Below are 18,354 nucleotides of genomic sequence, written 5' to 3'. Positions count from 1 at the left end.
CAGCAGAGTGTGAGCTTGGCAGGTTTTGGCCAGTGTGGACAGTGTGGAAGCCAGGAGTGGGTGGGGGCACGAAAAGGGGGTTCTGTACCTGCCTCTGGCCCTGGCTACCGGCCTGCAGCCAACCTCCCGCCTGCCAGGGGGCTTCCCTCTAGGGGTTGGAAGAAGGCAGTGCCCTTGGTCAAGGGGTGGAGGAGACTGCAGGGGTCCTCCTGCTCCCCTGCGGCCCTGGGCCATCCTCTCCTGGCCCAGCCCTCCAGCCCTCCCTCTAGGCCTCCTCCCTCCCCCTTGCCACAACCCTTCACTTGGGGCAGGCAGATAAAAGGCAGGAGCCCTGTTATCTGGATTTCAGATTCTCAACAAACAATGTTTTCATGGTGGGTAGAGTTCTTTGTTGCGAATCTGAAATTCAAATTGCATCTGGCAACCCTCCTTGTCCTTCTCAGGGACACAGTGGCGGAGGGGATGCAGGGGAGGGCTCGGCAATGAGGAGACACCCAGCTCCGTGGAAAGGACTGGGTGGTTGGGTGGGGGGGCTGGAGGGGTGTCAGCCGGTGGCCTGGACCCCTGATGTGCTCCCTGGAGTACCCTGCGTGGGGCTGAAGTGAACAAGCTTAAGACATGCAGGGCAGGCCAGTGGTGATCCTGCTGCCCTGGGCCTTTCTGTCCCCACTGCACAGATGAGGGAACCCGGGCTGGGGGTGGGGGTAACACAACTCCTCCCCTCCACCTCCAGTAGGGGCTGCACGTACTCCCAGGGCTGAGTGTCACGGGTCCAGTGACGGACCACGGCCCTGGGGGAAATACTGGCACCCATCAATTGTTGGCAAAGACTTTCTCTTTCGGGAACCAATGATTGTAAGCCGGAGACACCCAAGCACCCTGTCTGTGGCCCCTGTGGCCCCCAGGCAGCCCTGGCTGTGCCCTGTGAGTCTGGGGGCCTGTGGATTGTGGGATCATGAGGTATGTGTGGTCAAATTCACTGTGACTCCCCAGAGCCCGTGTGGCACTGCAGACACGGGGCCAGGGGGCCTGGGAAGCCCCCGCCCCCGTCCCATCAGCTTTCTCCATACAGCCCTTTCAGAAGCAGCCTTGCGTGGCGCTGGCTGTCCGAGGCCACGTGGCAGTAATGAGACTACGAATGCGTGGGCAGCGGACCGGGGTGTGCCCCGAGGGCCCCCTGCATGGACCCATTTACCCTCACAGTGCGCGTGCATGTGTCCTGGATTCGGGAAGGACATTCGCTGCAGAAGCCTGACGCGAAGGGGTGTGCGGGCTGCAAACTGATCCATTATGTGTTCTCTTAATCTTATGTGTGTCTGCTTTCAACGAGCATTTATGAGGTGTGCCAGGCACGGTGGCAGTCCCGGGTACACAGAGGGGACAACACAGGCCTGATCCCGCGGTCTCCACGGAGTTCATCCGAGAACAGCGGCTTCCCCAGAGTTCTGTTTTTCGTTCCCTTTTGAGGTTGTTGTAGATCCACACGCAACTGTAGAAACAACAGAGAGGTCGCACGTGCCCTTCAGCCAGTTTCTGCGTGGGCGCCGCGCAGAGCGGCCGGGCGGGGCCCCACCAGGACGTGGGCATCGCTGCAGTCCAGACTCCTGGGTCAGCTGCACTCGCGTGCGTGTGAGTGTGCAACGGCACGTGGGGGGTGGGGCTAGTTAATTCTGTTATTGTGGTCAAATACACATAAAACGGGCCCTTTCACCCATTTCTGAGTGTGCGGCTTGGGGACGCCAAGCACACTTGTGCCGTGCACACGTCACTGCCATCCAGCTGCTCTTCTCCATTTTCCCGAACTGAAGTCCGTCACCCGCTGCACGCTCCGTCCTTTGAGATTGTGCCACCTGTGCAGATTCGTGTGCTCACAGCTGAGGCAGGACAGCTGTCACCGGGGCCCCGCGCCAGCCCCAGCACCAGCGGCCCGGCCCCACCTCCACGGGGCTTCCGGAGTGCCGTCGAAGTGCAACCCTGCACGTGGCTCCGGGTGGAGGGCGCAGCGTCCAGGTCGCCTGCCTGTGTCGCTGAGCAGAACTCTCCACTCGGCAGTCTTTGACCACGGGCCCCAACACGCGCACGCGTGTTTACCTGAACCAACGCCCGCCCGGCATCTGTGCCCTCACGCCTCTGGGCGCTGCGCTGGCCCGCCCGTGACACGCGGCCCAGACCAAAGACATGTCTGTTGTCAAGGAAGCTACGTGCGGGCAGGGATGGCCGCACGACGCCAGGCGGCCACACGAGCGGAGACGCACTGGCAAGGCCCACGGTGTGGAAGGGCTGGCTTTGGTCGGGTGGATGGGAAGGCCTCCCCGGCCTCGTGGAGGACGTTTACCTGGGGAAGGGCACTGGGATCCCGGGCAGCAGCGCAATAACCAGCATCCTCGGTGTTCTCAGTGTGGCCCGGCCAGGGGAGAATGGGGGCTTTGCTCCGAGGGACAGGGTGGCCCAGTGGGGGTGGAGGGAGGATCTGTGATGTGCGGGGAAGAGGAGGGAACCCAAGCACCTTATGAAACATACAAAACGTCAGAATTAAGACGGGCACTCTAACTGGCACCCCCCCCCCCACTCACATACACTGGAACCTCGGGATAGGACTGTATTTGGAAATAGGGTCTTTGCAGATGGAATTACAGATCTCAAAATGAGGTCATCCTGGCTTAGCGTGGGCCTTAAGTCCAATGACTGGTGTCCTTTCAAAATGAGGGGACACAGAGGAGGAACCACGGGACCACGGAGGCAGACCAGAGGGATCCTGGCCTGGGACCACCGGAAGCCAGGAGGATTTGACCCTAGGCCTCCAGAGCTGGGACACAATGAGATTCTGTTGTTTTAAGCCCCCAGTGTGTGGCCTTCATCATGGCAACCTGAGTACATGAACACAGATTTGATAAAACTCCACTCTAAAGCTGATCACTAACTCCGCCCACGGTGCCCCCAGCCCGTTCCCGAGATGGCGCCAAAGAGATCAGCGTCTCAAGGCACCTGGACGGAGAAGGCCTGCGGAGGGCTCACTCTGCGCCTAAGCGACACACCAGTGCGCACTCCCTCCCACAAGCACTCCACATTCCCGGCGAGAAGCAGCCAGCGTGTGGCTCAGACCCGTGGATAGGCGCTGTGGGTGGCTTGTTTTTGCCTCAGTGGCGCCCATTGCCCGCCAGCACACCAGCTGGGGCTTGGTCACATGCAGGGCCCTGGTGGGGTCGAGGGGGCCCAGTCCCCACATTCTGCAGGTCAGCCCAGGCTGACGGCAGGGACAGACCCCAACTCTCACAAGACATGGCAGGCCGGGCAGCAGAGCTGGGGTCCTCTGCGGTCACATAACCGTGTCGTCTGGCCTTCTGCTTGCTGCCATATTGACACGTGCTTTCCGCATTCGGTTTCCAGCTCAGGGTGGGCGGCGCGCCCGTTTTCCCAGGGCTTGACTGCACCGGGAAACAGGGGTGTCCATCTGCTCCTACCAGGAGCCCTACCAGCACGCTAGGAAAGGCACAAGGAGGGGCTGAGCCTCTACAAAGACAAAGGGAGGCCAGCAGGCCAGGGCCAACCTCTAGGGTGGGGTGGGGACAGGGCTGAGGGCAGGGCTGGTAAAGGCACCCCAGGCACCCCCTGCACCCTCAGGAGCTGTGCAGGAGCCTGGAGGCTTGTTCTCTGGAGCAAGTGGATGCAGGAGCTCTGGAAATGGGGGTGCCAGGCCTTAGGGCTAAAAATGGGGGAATGTGGGAAATGCTCCATCCTGCAGCTCAGGCCCCCATCCTCAGACCTGCTTCCAGAAAGGCCATGAGGAACCAGGTGACAGCCGCCTTGACAGGGAGGTAAAGCAAGGGGGAGACACTGGGGGGAAGCCTGCACGGGCCACGTGGGCATGGGAGACTGGAGGGCACAGGGGAGGAAATGCCCACCAGAGCTGGAGTGTCTGCAAGATGGAACCGATAGGGAGGGACAGATGTTGGGACAGAAACAAATATCCAGGGGTGGAGAGAAAACGAGGCAAGTAGACCAGGGTAGAGGTCAGCTCCAAGAAAGGTGAGGGGCTGGACACCTGCTCTGCCAGCCTGACGTGTGGGTCCCTGATGACCGGCGTGGTGGCGAGAGAGCAGAGTCCCTGATCCACGGGGTGGTGTCAACAGGTGGTGCCCCAAACTGATGCATGAAGCAAGGGCTGAACAGCGTGGAGGCCCGGGTGGCACCTGGGGACACGGCTGGAAGCAGTGGCCCTGATGGGGCTGGGATGGGAGGAGGGGCAGCACCTGGGCCTCCGCCGCTCAGTCTTCCCGCCAACCACGCACTTTTTACTGAAAGAAACTTAACGTGTACACATCAGACACTGCTCCTTTGTTCATTCCAGAAATATTTACCAGCGCCTCTGCTGGGTCAGGTCCTGAGGCTGCCGGGGGCACAGGCGAATGCAGGACAGACACAGGGCGGCCCCCAGTGTCGCCCCTGCACGCAGCACCAGCCACTGGCGCGGGCCCAGCCGGAGATGAAAGGCCACAATAATTAACACGGTTCTATGGAATCCTTTGTGGTGGCCCCAGAGAGAGCAAAGAGATTGCAAAACCCATCTCTGGTTTCCAAAACACAAGGACCTTGGAAATTATAAGACATTAAAATAAAGCTTCAGGCAAAGGACTCTTGTTCTAGTTGCAGATTTGACGGTAGATCAAAACAGAATTGCTCCTGAAAGCTCAGGCTCAAGCTTACTGTCTGAGGCAGGCCCAGCCCCCAGCACCCCGGCAGCCAGCGGCTAGGGCCCCAGGGCGAATCCACAAAGGGCCCAGGGCCCCTTCCCCTGATCACCCCTGGTCCCCAACCACTTCATCCCTTAAGGGCCCCTGGGGACATGTCCGAAGTCTCAGACCTTATGTGGGGGCACAAGTCTGTGCCCTCAGTTAATAAGCCGCAGCTGCTGGGAGTCAGAAAGTGCGCGGCCCCGGGTCGGATATTGGGTGCATTCAGTCGTGAAGCAAACAACAGGGGAGGCGTCGCCCCTACTGCATTTCTCCGACGGGGGCATTTGAGAAGAGCCTTGTGGCTGTGAACGCTACCTGTCCCCACACCCTCATGTCCCCTCCGTAGGACGGGACCATGGCTAGCTCTGGAGGTGACAGTGTCAGGGATCCTGAGTCTATGCCTCCTGCTCGGGGTCCCATGTGCAGGTTCGGATTTGGCTCACCCAAGTCGGGTGGCTCAGCTGCATCTGATGGCCGCGGGGTCCTTGCCCATCAGGAGCGCTGATGAAGGGTGGGGAGCCCAGCTCAGCCTGTTAGTACACTGGCGGGTGCGGGAGGCCCTGGGGAGCAGGCCGCCGAGAGGCACGCACGTCCAAGGTCCTGGCCCGAGGCCCTGGCCCGGGTGCTGGGGGGTGAGCGCCAGGGACGGCAGAAGGCAAAGCAGCAACACCGCCAATTCTTCCAGGCTACTTTCTCATCTCCGCCCAGAGCCGGTGACGTTCCGAGTCGGTCATCCTCGGGGGGCAGCCTGGCAGCTACCACCTGAGCTCGGGGGCCACGTGCCGGCCGTGGAGCTCCTGCAGGCGCAGCAGCAGCTCCTCCAAGTTCTCCCGGGTTGTGGCCGACAGGGCGACGACGCTCCGGCCCAGGCGGGCCTGCAGCTGGGGCAGAGCGGCTCTGGCCTGAGGGAGGTCGATCTTATTCGCCACGACCACATGGGGTCGCTCGGACAGGCCGGCTTCGTACTTCTCCAGCTCGAACTTCAGGTCCTCCACCTGAGTCCACGGTTCCGGCTCCGAAAGATCCACGACGAACAAGAGGAAACGGCAGCGTTCGATGTGCCTGAGGAAGGTGCTCCCCAGGCCCCGGTTCTGGTGCGCACCCCGGATGATGCCTGGGATGTCGGCCACTGCAGGGGAGACAGAGCGGAGGGGCTGGGAGGGCAGGCCTGGCTCCCTGTGGGCCCCGAGTGCCGAGCTTCGAGGCTCGCAAGGAGCACCTTGAAAGGGACGCCGTCAGGCCACCCGCCAGCCCAGGCACTTCTGCCCTCAGCTTGGCAGAGGCTCTGAAGGATGTGGGTGACAGGCTTGCTGGCCGGCCGGCCTAATAAGGAATATTTAACACAGGCTGGCCTCTGGCTTTAAAAATGGTTCAGGAAAGGGGAAAGTGGTTTCCTGTAAACTTAAGAACTGGCTTAACTGATGGAAATTATTACAGAGTACTTTGCAAATATAAAGCGCTATGAGAGTAGCATCAGCAGCAGGCTTACTATTTTTAATGGGTACATTATCTTCTGGGAAAAAGTTTTCTTCTCTCAAAATGGTACAGGGAAGCTTTTCAAGTCACATGTCGTCTCCAGGACGGAGGCCGGGAGCGGGAGAAGACCAGAGGAGGCAGGACCTCCTCTGGTTTGAAACTGACGGTTCCTGAACCCAGCCAAGAGAGGCCTGGGGATGGGGTGGGAAGCGAGTCTAGAACCTAATTTTCATACAGAACTACAACGCTCCATTTTGGGTGGGAAGCTCTTCAACAGTTACATAATTCCTATTCTGACGCCATCTCAGGACAACTTTGGAGAGAATCATGGAAGTTCTACCTGCTATTTGCTGGTGGTCCTCACAATGAACAATCCCCACGTGGGGCTTTAAGGTGGTGAACGGGTAGGAAGCCACAGCAGGTCTCGCATTCGAAATGGCCCGGAGAAGCGAGGACTTCCCTGCATTGGGGAACCCAACCTGGAGGAAAGGTAAACACACCTTGCCACCTCGGAGCGCCTGGGCCTGGCCGAGGTCAGGGAGCAGGGACGCATGAGAGCGTGGGCTCCTAAGTGCACACACAGGGGCCTCCCTGGGAGGAACGGGGCCGCTAAGCTGTGGCTCACATCCAGGCTGGAGGCACGCTTCGGCATCAGGGCTGGATTTTCTATAGCTCTGCCCTAAAAATGCCACCTCCTTCCTCCCCCCGCCAGATGATACCCACCATCCCAGCGTGGGCCACCGTCTTGAGCTCCAGGAAGAGGATGCGTTCCTGACCGGGCTGTCCGGGGGTGCAAGTCACGGGTGCACGGTTATCATTGGCCAGGAAAAAGCGGTTACCTTTTCCTCCTGCCCCGCCCAGAGCAGCGATGTACTCACTGCCCGGGCACGATAGGTCAGCCACGACTTCCCTTCCCTCCTTCACTAATGTGCCCACGGGAACCTGAAAATAATAAAGGGCTTACAGCAGAGCAGACACGTGGAGTGGAGTGGACCCAGAGCTTATATCCGCATTTGGAAGGGCACGGAGCAGAGGGGAGGGGGCACCACCAGGCTCCCCCTTCGTAGAGCTACGAAGCACCAGGAAAAAGGTCCTGGCCTTCAGAGGGACTTTATGGGGCTGTGACACTCCCTGCAAACTGCATAAATGGCTTTTCCAAATAGTGTTTCTCAAACATTAGGGTGGATGAAAGCATTTGGAAAACACTTGGGATAGTCTGAGAGGAGTAGAGTCTCCACTCCCAGAGATGCCCTGGGAGGGTTAGGACAGAGGGACAGTGGGCCCCTGGGGTCCCACTTTTTAAATACAATTATTTCATGATTTTTGAACAGGTCATACACGTACGCGAGATAAAATGAGCACCAAGTGTCACCCTGGGGCTTTGCTTCACGGAGGGCGGATGCGTGGCCAAGCCGGGCCCCCGCTCCCCGCGAAGCAGGCAGGGGTGGGCTCTGCAGCCGTCAGCTCACCCGGATGTAGAGGAGGGCGCCACCGCGCCCGGAGCAGTTCTTCCTGCCGCCGGCCTCTCCGTGGGAACCCTGGTACCGCGACAGCACCGAGGACAGCGACTTGACTTGCTGGTCAGCTGCGAGTTAGAGCAAGGACCTTCACCCTCCTTGGGTGAAAAGCAGAACTGTCTGTGCACTGTCCGTTTAAGGACATGGGGAACGCACAGGGAAACGTGGCATGAAGTCACGGCACAAGTGACCCAACTGGCAATGTGATTTTTTAGAAAGCAAAGTTCTCATTTTCTTTAAGAAAATACAATTTCTGAAAAAGTCAAACCCACAATGCCATCACCAATGTAACAACAGTTCTACTTTATCGTGTTGTGACTGTTGACTACGTTTGCCGGTTTACCTAGCACTCGCACCCCAAGTGTTCAATGTGATCAACAGCCTCCCAGGGCCCATGGGGAGAGTAACACGGACCCTGCCCTTTGCACACCGGCCTAGAACGCTAGAGTCCCTGAGCGTAAACGAGCTTTGTGTTCCTGAAATTTAACAAAACCCACCAATGAAGTTGGTTTAGGGGCGTTATTTAAATGTGAACATCCGTATAATTTAATAAAAATGATGTCCATCCATCGATTTTTGAATTCAAATTCCCATGAGGATGAGAAGAGGGAAAGTCCCGCCCCAAAGGCGAGCAGACAAGCGCTCCTCCCCCAGCTGCCCCTTGCAGCACGTGCCTCTCAGGACGACGTGGCCACCGTTGCCTCCGTCACCACCGTCTGGGCCTCCGAACTCCTTCCGGGGCTCACTGTGGAAGCAGCTCACCCCGTCGCCTCCACGGCCCCCGCGGACGAGCACTCGGCGATGGTCCACAAAATGTCTCTTCTGCAGAGAGCACAGCGAGCCCGGTCATTACCCACCTGCAGTCCTTTCAGGGACCAAGCAGCCATGTGAAATGTACCTTTTTTATCTAGTGATATTAAATTGCTAATCTCGCCCTACAGCTGTAAGAAAGAGTACCCACAAGTCACTAATATTTGTAGGCAAACGTCAGTCAACAAACTGGAAGTGAAAAGTGGTCAGTGTGGAACACACGCTTGGATAAGAAAGGCAACCTAAAGAAAACAGGAGCTGTTCAGTAAACGCTCCTTAAATAAAGCATCTTTCCATCTTTTCTCAAATAGAAACACGTTACTGAAACACCAGGTCTTTGCTCCTGGAAAGACACAATAATGAATGGGAGTCCTCGGTGGGCTATGAGGCTTCCGACTCAGGAAGTGACCGAAGAGGGCCGTGTTCACCACAGCAATGCAGACAGACCCCTGGTCTCAGAGGAAGTTTCTCTCTGGGCCCCTCAGGGAGGCATACGGTAGCTACAGAATGAGGACTGACTAACTAGGTTCACATTTAATAAACTGAGCTCATCCTACAAGGTCAGCTCTCTAAGGCGCTGGGGTTTCAGGGGCCGGGGTTCGACCGCTAGCGAGGAGCCCACCCGCCTGCTGCATGTGTGGGCACGGACAGCCCCTCTGCCAGGACCCAGCGCGTCTGCATTTCTAACCATTACTCCATAAGCAGATCTTTTTTTTTTTTTTTAAATACACAAGTACTTTAAGATTCTCTGGCACCACCACATGGAAAAACCATGAATTACCATTTCAAAAACTCAGTGTCTAATTTTGCTACAGGCCAACCTCATCGACATCAACCTGATGGGGAGAAAAGCACAACTGGTGAGCATTCTAGGGGAGGAAAACTTGGATTGAATTTTTACTGTCTGGGGGAGAGACAAGACCCCCATGGAACGTTAAGCCACGTGGCCGGCAAAAACCGCCACTGTGAGCAGTGAGGTGCCCACAGGGAGACATTGTTTGCCCTGATAATGCTTAGCTGGACACCCCTCCCCCCCATTTAGGAGAAAGTGAAGTGGGTCACATACACTTATTTTCTTGAATTTAATCAAAGATCATTCATGTTTTCAATACAAGGTTTTGATAAACAGAACAAAAACAGGGTAAGGCTTAAAGAACTATGAAACTAAAGGCCTAGCCCTCCCTTCCCCGGATGTTTTAAATTAAGAAATATTCATACATACTTAAGAATGTACCTGGCACCCACGTCAGACACGTGGGCAAGTGATAAAGAAGCGTGCATGCGCCCGTCCCAGCTGAAGGGAAGGAACATGGCTGGTGTCTCTGGAGCCCCCGGTGCCCTCCCTGGTCTTTGCAGGGTTCACGAGCGCTGGGGGCTCGGCGCACACAGGCCCTCATCCCATTCCACCCCTTCCATCACACACACAATGAATGAACAGGATGCTGTTCAAAACAATGCCCTGTGCCTTCTGAGGGGGGAATGTGGGCAGGTGTCCTTCAAGGTCAGAAACCTCACCAGTTTTTTCTCGGAGAGCAATTCCTTCCCGGGGGGTTCCTGGTGCTTGGCGCGGTCCGCACAGCTGGCTGAGAGCAGCCTGGGAGGAGCGGGCCACAGGCGGACCCGAGTCCGGCGCCCCACGACCCCCAGCACCATCCGCGGTCCTACTGAGAGAAGCCTTGAAGGCACCATGGCTCCCTAACAAAAATCAAATTGGCAAAATCAGACACTTGGTTTAAACCTGCAGTCAAACAGAAACTGAAGGACAGGGCCCGTGCACAGCACTGTCTAGGTGTGGCTGTGAAACCTACAAACGGACCGATGGCCAGGACTTCCTTCCGGCACGCACCACTTTCAGCTCCGAGCCAGCAAGGCTCACCTGCCCTCGTCGGCCTCTGTGTCACTTGGGCGCAAGATGTGTGTAAAGAGAACTTAAAACCGCTAAATTCCTCTATCACTGGATATGCTCTTCTGTGGCTTTTCAAATATATCTGATCGATGAAAACATTAACAAGAAAATCTGAGCCTCCAATAAAAATTTCTTAAAACACCCAGTTACTCAAATGTTAATGGGTTAGTTTGTGCCATTTAAAACTAGTCTCACTGGAAGGCGGTGAGAATACGGAGTATGGAGTGTGGTGGTTATGCCCCCTTTGCCCCTCGTCCCCAGTGTGAGCCAGGGGGCACCCTTCCATGTGCGGCCCACTCTGTGTGTCCGTCAAAGGGACAGGGCTGGGAGGACAGGGCCAGTTAATCCCCATGAACAGGCTGCCCATGTGCGTGCTGACTGAATGTGAGCTACTTCTCCTTAACTAGGAGTTGCTCACGCCGTTACCTGTTCATTCAACAGCCCGGAACAGCTACACATCCTGCAGGCGCCAAGGGCAGATGGGAGGCAGTCTGGGACCTGGCCCTCCAGGGGGGTGGCAGCCCCTTCTCCCTCTGCTGTGAGCGCCTCATACCCATCCACTCTCAGATGCCCCTGTGTGGGCACACGTGTGCCCCATAAAAGGAAACCAGGTAGGCTTTCCTCCCATTTCTAAGTATGAAATGTATATGCAGGTAGGAATATAAATGTTTAAAATATCATCATAAAGCCACCATGTATGTAACACAGCAGGAGAAAAAACAGAATTTGCTTTTTCCTTAGAAGCCCATCATGTGTTTCTGCTCCACATCCTGTGCCCCGCCTGGAAGGGAAACACATCCTTGGTGGGAATTTTTCTCTTAGCAAGGCACTAAAAAGTTGCCCTTCTCGTTTGGAAACAGCCACAGTTATGGAAAAGCGGGAGTACGGGGTGAAGGACTCTCTTCTTCCCGAATCACCTGCGGGGAAGCTGCCAACCTGACTCCCCGCGTCCCACCCCAGAGCACCCCACGTGTGCTCCCTGCGCCCAAGGGCATCCCCTACGGAGCAGCCGGGCGACCTCTGCAAGCAGGCCGCCAGCCACGCTCACAGCCCCTCCGCGTGGCTCTTCAGCCTCCTTAGCCTGGAAGGTTCTTCAGCCTTTCCTTGGCTCTCGTGCCCGTGACACATGCAAGGCCACAGGCCAGGCGTCTTGTAGCACATCTGTGTCCCCATTTGACCGATGTCCCCTCCCGTGACAAAAATGTCCCACAGCCCTGCAGAGGCTGGGTTTCCTTGGTCCCTTCCTGATGCTCTGAGCTCCAGCCCTCGGGGGTCCCTGCTGGTTTCCCCCTTCCCCCTAAGCTTCCCGTTTATTCATTCCCATGGGCTTGTGGTTCTTACTTTATTCAGTGAGCCCCACTCTGTTACTTATTTTTGATGTTCAAGTGGTCTCCAGTTTGGCCAGTGGCAGCCCATCAATCTCAGAGCATTTCCCTGCTTCGTGACACAAAATGTTCTGGGCTCACTTTGTACTCTCCCCAGGTGACCCTGAGATCAGCCTTTACTCAAGAAGCCCTAGTTGCTTTGGGTGGAGAATGGGATTCAGAAGCCCCTCTATGTGCTGGGCATGCTCCGGCCTCTTGGGGTGTTGCTGCTCGCAGGCTCAGCGGGGACCTGGAGAGCAGACAAAGGTACACACACCCACACACAATATTCACCCCCACAGTCACTGCTACGCCCATCCACCCACAGCTAGAGAGCAGCATCTGTCAAAAACCATGAGTTCATACCTATGTGCCCAATTCCACACCACAGGATACATGCTAATTTTCTCTGTCTTAACAACCCCATTCTGACTGCCAGAATCCTGGCTTCCAACATCTTCAACATGTTTGTTTATTGGCTCAGTCCCCACAGTAGCCAAACCTTCCTCCACACAGGTGCTCTCCTCCCACCGCCATGCTGGCTGCCCCTCTGTGGGAAAACCCTCCTGTTACCTTTCTGTAAACGTATTGTTTTAAAGTAAACTTTTATTTGGGAATGATTTTTTTATTTTTGAGAGAATTATTATTTTTATTTGAGGGAATTATTATTTTTATTTTTATTTTTGCACAGCGGGTGCAAGCATGTGCATGTGTGCAAGGGTGGGGCAGAGGGAGAGAATCCCAAGCAGGTGCCATGTCCAGCGTGGAGCCTGACACAGGACTTGATCTCAAGACCCCAAGGTCATGACCTGAGCCAAAACCAAGAGTCGGATGCTAACCCAACTGAGCCACCCAGGCGCCCCTATTTGGTAATGACTTTAGATTTACAAAAAAAGTGAAAGATATTCCCATATACCTCTTATCCAGTTTCCCCTAATATCAGCATCTTACATGATCTGGGTACGTTTGTCAAAACTAAAAAACCAGCTCTGATACTTTCATTAAACTCCAGATGGCGTTTGAATTTCATCAGTCTCCCCACTAACATCTCTTTCTCTTTTCCAGAGCCAGATCCAGGATCCCACATTGCATTAAGCCATCCTGGAATGCTGTCTTTAATCTCTTGAAAGAGCCCTGCACTCAGCATCACACACCCAGGGAGAATACCCTTCAGGAAGGGAGGTGAAACACGACAAGCTCACCAATCTACTGGCTCTACAAGAAATGCTCGAGAGGGGTGCCTGGGTGGCTCAGTCGTTAGGCGTCTGCTTTCGGCTCAGGTCGTGATCCCAGGGTCCTGGGATCGAGCCCTGCATCGGGCTCCCTGCTTGGCGGGAAGCCTGCTTCTCCCTCTCCCACTCCCCCTGCTTGTGTTCCCGCTCTCGCTGTGTCTCTCTCTGTCAAATAAATAAATAAAATCTTTAAAAAAAAAAAAAATGCTCGAGAAAGTTCTTCAGGTGAAGAAAAATGGCACCAGAGGGAAACCCAGATCTTTAGCAATGGAGGACAGCAACAGAACTGGTAAATGCACAGGACTACCTGTTTTTTTGGCAAGAGCTTATTTTTTTTTTAATATTTATTTATTTAAGAGAGTGAGCACGCACGGGGGGAGGGGCTGACGGGGAGAGAGAATTTCAAGCAGACTCCCCGCTGAGTGCAGAGCCTGATGCCCAATCCCATGACCCTGAGATCAGCACCTGAGCCGAAATCAGGAGTTGGACGCTTAACCGACTGAGCCACCCAGGTGCCCCAAGAGTTAAATTATGTAAGATTATAGCAAGAAAGACTGATTTATAATATTGCCCGGTGGGTCTTCAACGCAGGCATTGGTCCTCCACGTGAACATGTAAGATCAGGAGGAGATTAAAGGGACGGCGTGGGGGCCAGTGGCCCGTGGGGTGGCACGGTCTCAGCTCAGCGCGTGAGGACAGGCTGCGGGGCGGGCGCGCTGTAAGCTCCAGAGCAGCCACCGCCACGCAATAGAGACAGCCAGAGAGCCAGCGAACAGGGCACGGGGGATGCTTGGCAACCACGCCAGCGATTTGGAAGGACGGGACAAACAGAACATGAACGGTACGGCAGCGTACCCTAAGCGAACCAGGCGAGGGAAGACACGCGAGAGCGACACAACGGCAGCTCATCAGGAAGACCGAGCAGCTACAGACGCGCACGGCGGGCACTTCAAAGTACATCAAGCAAAATGTGACAGAATTAATGGGAGAAACAGACCATTCCACAAGGACAGGAGGGATTTCAGTGCCGCTCTCTCAGGAAGTGATAAAAAAGTAGCTGAAAACCAAGCAAGCAAACAACTGAAAGCAGTAAAAATGCAGAAAGTCTGAACAACCATACCCACAGTCTGGACCTGACATTCACAGAACCCATACGTGTAAAATACGAGTCATTGCCAGGTGTGAGGATAGTTATCACAGAGTGTGTCCTCTAACTACAACAGGACTGCAGTCGGTAAGGATCAAGAACCTAAGGAAACCCCAATTACATGGAAATTAAACAACACTGTTCTGAATAATCTGACATCAAACAAGAAACTAGAGAATATCTTGAATGGCACAGCAAGGAGAGCACAAGGACCACAGCTCCTGGGACGCTCGGAGCTCTGAGGGCTCACACCAGCAAAGAAGGAAGACCTAAACTCAGGGAGCTGAGATCAGGAAACCAGGAAACGAAGAGCAAAGCGGAAGGAAGGAAATAATACAGAGCAGAAATAAACAGGACCCAGCGCTAACAGAGATGGAAAAGACCCATTGGAAAGATACACAGAGCGGACAAACCTTGAGTCAGACTGATCAAGAAAATAGTGAACACACATCACCAATGTCACGAATTTAAAACGGGTTTTCAGAACAAACCGTACAGATGTGAAATGGGTAAGAGAACGCCATGAAAAATGTTTTGCCAACAAATTCAACAACTTATGTGAAATGGACAAATTTCTTGAAAAACACAACTTACCAAATAAACACAAAAAGAAAGTCTAAATAGCACTGTATCTACTAAAAAAGTGAAACTTTTTTTTTTTTTTTAAGATTTATTTGACAGAGAAAGAGACAGCAAGAGAGGGAACACAAGCAGGGGGAGTGGGAGAGGGAGAAGCAGGCTTCCCGCCGAGCAGGGAGCCCGACGCGGGGCTCGATCCCAGGACCCTGGGATCATGACCTGATCCGAAGGCAGATGCTTAACGACTGAGCCACCCAGGCACCCCAAAAGTGAAACTTCTTATGAGAGCATATTCCCCAAAAGAAGATTCTGGACTCACACTATTTCCCCTGTAGATTCTAAAGAGCAATGAAGGATGCCAGGGCCAAGGAGAAGACTCTTGGAAGACAGGCTTTCTCGCAGGTCCGACCCCACCTCCCATGGGCAATCATGCACGTCTGACAAGTGCCAACAGCCATTCACTATCAGGAAAATGAGATGCTGCAGCAGACGAGGAACGGGCGGGCACATCTCCAAAGATACAGGGCATCCACAGAAGGCTGACACTGCCTGGAGACTGAACTGTTACCCTGAGATGGAGAAAGGATCGCTATGCTCCCCAGTTCTATGCAACCTGGTCTTGTAAACACTGCGGTGAGAATTGAAAAAAAAGGGGGGGAAGTAGGCAGAAGATAGGATTGTTTCCACAGAAATTAATAAATGGATTAACCAAGGTTGCAGGTTACAAGGTTAATACACGAAAATCACTTGCATTCTTATACTCTCCCAGCAAACAACTAGAAAATGAAATTAAGAAAACAATCTTGTTTACAGTCAGGAGCATCGTATACAAAAGCTACCTAGAAATAATTTTAATAAACATTCAAGATCTCTGCCTCATTACCTGCAAAATGCTGCTGACCTGAGTATTTTTCAGGGGTTACCTCCGGTCCTCATAACAACTGTGTAAAGGAAGTACTTATATTTCTCCCACTCTGCAGGTGAGGCGGTGAAGTGACTCACCCGAGGCCTGAGCTATCAGACGGGAGGCGGCAGGAGTGGAGTGTGAAACAAGTAAACTCAGCCATCATTGCTACCAACACACCCATGGCTCAGCCCGCTGCAGAGCCACGCTGCCCACCCAACCGCGTGGACACCAGGCACAGGGCACCAGTGTCGCGAAACCGGAGGACGGTCTACCGCACAGGTCACCCCGGTAGAGCCAGCTAGAGACCAGAGCTCTGAATCCTGCCAGCTGGGAGTGCTTCCTTCTTCCCACCCTTCTGTGTGTGTGGAAAAGCCGGCTGAAGGCAGGGCGGAGTGACAGGGCCCTCCCCGCTACAAGTAAACAAGCTTGACTTTGATTCACAGTTTGGTCTGTTTTCCTTCTAATGCCATACCTGCTCTGCCCTGTGCGGCAGCCCCTAGCCACACGTGGTTAAGTTTAAATTCATTAAAAATGTGAAAATGTAAAAATCCTGTCCCTCAGTTACACAAGCCCGGTTTCAAGTGCTCACAGTCACATGCGGCCAGTGGGCCCCACACTGGACGTGACATTGCCACTACTGCAGAAAGTCCTATTGGACAGCGCTGGTCTATACCGTAAACTCAGAAAAGTGAGCTCGAATTCCTCCTGGGGGCATCCGTCTACCGGGCCCGTTCAGCAGACACAAAGGCCAGAGAGTGTCGTGAAAGCCCAGGGTCCAGGGTCCGGCGGACTTCACAGTTACAGGATGGGGCTTTACAAAATGCTGGAAAGCGGGCACCTGGGGGGCTCGGCTGGTTAAGCATCCGATTCTTTTTTTTTTTTTTTAAAGATTTTATTTATTTATTTGACAGAGAGAGACACATTGAGAGAGGAGCACAGGCAGGAGGAGTGGAGGGGGGAGAGGCAAGCTTCCCGCCGAGCAAGGAGCCCGATGCGGGGCTCGATCCCAGGACCCCGGGACCATGACCTGAGCCGAAGGCAAATGTTTAACGACTGAGCCACCCAGGCGCCCCAAGCATCCGATTCTTGATCTCGGGGTTGTGAGTTCAAGCCCCGCAACGGGCTCCACGCTGGGTGTGTACACCTACTTACAAGTAAATAAACAGTGATAATGAATAAAAATGCTGGAAAGGCACTCAGCACAGGGCCGGGGCTCCACTTTAGACGGTATTTCTTTGTTCTATGAAGTGTCACGCTCCACCCTGGTCCAGAGGTTACGATCTGCCAGGAACCTCTCCTACAGAAATCGTAAAATCTCTTCCTTCCAACAGCCCGGGCGCGGGGATGTGTTTGCTTCCGCAGACCGCCCTCCACCCTGCCGGGGCGCAAGAGCCTGCCCCGGAGAACCACCCTCCGGCCACCCCCGGAGGCAGGAGCCGGAGGCCGCTCGGAGGTCCCCGCAGCGGAGGAACCGCGCGCACCGCACCGTCCCCTCCGCAGGGGCGCGAGCAGCCCCACCGTCACCAGCCCCCGGTGAAAGCGCCGATCTGTTGCGGGCCTGCGTCTTCCCTCCTAAGCAGTGCCGTCGGCCTGGGACGGTGCCGTCCCCCGCCTGACCCTTCCCCTTTTTCCGAGCCCCCACTTCGGAGCGCCCGGCCGACGACCCGGGCCGGAGCGCAGCGCCCGCGGCGGGTCCGGCGGGTCGCCGCGGGGCTCGGAGGGTCGGGAGGATCGCCGCACTCCGCTCCAGCGGGCCCGCCCGCGGCGCGCCTGCACCTGCAGAGCCGGCCTTCCGCGCCGCAGGAGGTGCCCGCGAGACGCGGCCGGAGCACAGGCCGCGGGGACCGTCAGGGGCCCCGGGCCGCGTCGCCGCCAGACACAAGACTTGCTCTCCGTGACCGAAGGGCCCCTCAGGACGCGCGCGCCGGCGCCTCCACACGGCGCGCGAGGCTCCACGCCGCCGCCCCGCCACCTGCGCCGGAGCCCCGGGCGCGCCCGCGCCCAGCCCACCCGCTGCGCTCACAGGGCCGCGCCCCCGGCCTCGCCCTCCGCGGGCCCGAAGCCCTCCCGCACGCCCCAGCCGCGGCGCCCGCGCCCGCACTCACCAAGCCGGAAGGGTACGTCACTTCCGGGGCCTGCCCGGAGCGCGAGAGCGGAAGACGCGGCCGAGCCCCGCCCACGCGGTTGGGCCCAGGCCGGGTAACTGACTCCGCCTGTGAGGAGGTGCCGGTTTGGAGGCGCTGGTTTCCCCGCCCCCGGCCCCGCCCCCTTCCCCCCGCCCCCCCCCCCCCCCCCCCGGGTCAGACAGACGCCCGCCTCCCCCGTCAGACACCGGCTGTCCCTGTCAGGAAACTGCTGCTCCGCCAGACCGGCACTTGCCTCCCGTCAGACACCTGTCGTCCCCGTCGGACAGACACGGACACCCCCCTTCAGGCACTGGCCTCCCCCGTCGGACAGACACGGACACCCCCCTTCAGGCACTGGCCTCCCCCGTCGGACAGACACGGACACCCCCCTTCAGGCACTGGCCTCCCCCGTCGGACAGACACGGACACCCCCCTTCAGGCACTGGCCTCCCCCGTCGGACAGACACGGACACCCCCCTTCAGGCACTGGCCTCCCCCGTCGGACAGACACGGACACCCCCCTTCAGGCACTGGCCTCCCCCGTCGGACAGACACGG

General features: G+C 56.2%; 1 protein-coding gene across 4 annotated transcripts; it reads right to left on the bottom strand.

The window, feature by feature from the left end:
* Positions 1 to 4,619: 4,619 nt before the first annotated feature.
* On the bottom strand, positions 4,620 to 17,852 carry MTG2 (mitochondrial ribosome associated GTPase 2). 4 transcript variants are annotated; one of them, XM_045886057.3, is made up of 7 exons: positions 17,777 to 17,852; positions 10,052 to 10,231; positions 8,401 to 8,548; positions 7,679 to 7,794; positions 6,933 to 7,151; positions 6,550 to 6,688; positions 4,620 to 5,862 (listed from the first exon to the last, which is right to left on the bottom strand). In XM_045886057.3, the coding sequence occupies exons 2-7, from the start codon at positions 10,223 to 10,225 to the stop codon at positions 5,489 to 5,491; spliced, it is 1,170 nt and encodes a 389-aa protein (XP_045742013.1). In that variant the 5' UTR covers positions 10,226 to 10,231; positions 17,777 to 17,852; the 3' UTR covers positions 4,620 to 5,488. The 4 variants fall into 4 exon arrangements, with proteins under 4 accessions (XP_045742013.1, XP_064429490.1, XP_064429487.1 ...); XM_064573420.1 differs by lacking the exon at positions 17,777 to 17,852 and adding an exon at positions 10,345 to 10,564; XM_064573417.1 differs by lacking the exon at positions 17,777 to 17,852 and adding an exon at positions 10,345 to 10,524 and having other exon boundaries at positions 6,933 to 6,989.
* Positions 17,853 to 18,354: the final 502 nt, after the last annotated feature.

Source organism: Mirounga angustirostris, unplaced genomic scaffold (assembly GCF_029215605.1).
Source record: "Mirounga angustirostris isolate CCGP_5_RB_7025 unplaced genomic scaffold, mMirAng1.0.hap1 SCAF_10, whole genome shotgun sequence".
Taxonomy (NCBI): Eukaryota; Metazoa; Chordata; class Mammalia; order Carnivora; family Phocidae; genus Mirounga; species Mirounga angustirostris.
Note: the sequence above shows the minus strand (reverse complement) of the source record. Positions and strands in the feature narration are given on the sequence as shown.

Bases quoted from the DNA above. Each gene is read 5' to 3' on its own strand.
- MTG2 (XM_045886057.3), bottom strand. From the start codon at position 10,225: ATGGTGCCTTCAAGGCTTCTCTCAGTAGGACCGCGGATGGTGCTGGGG. The intron at 8,549-10,051 runs GTGAGGTTTCTG...TGCTCTCTGCAG, and splicing joins TGCTCTCCGAGAAAAAACTG to AAGAGACATTTTGTGGACCA. The intron at 7,152-7,678 runs GTGAGCTGACGG...TATTATTTTCAG, and splicing joins GCGCCCTCCTCTACATCCGG to GTTCCCGTGGGCACATTAGT.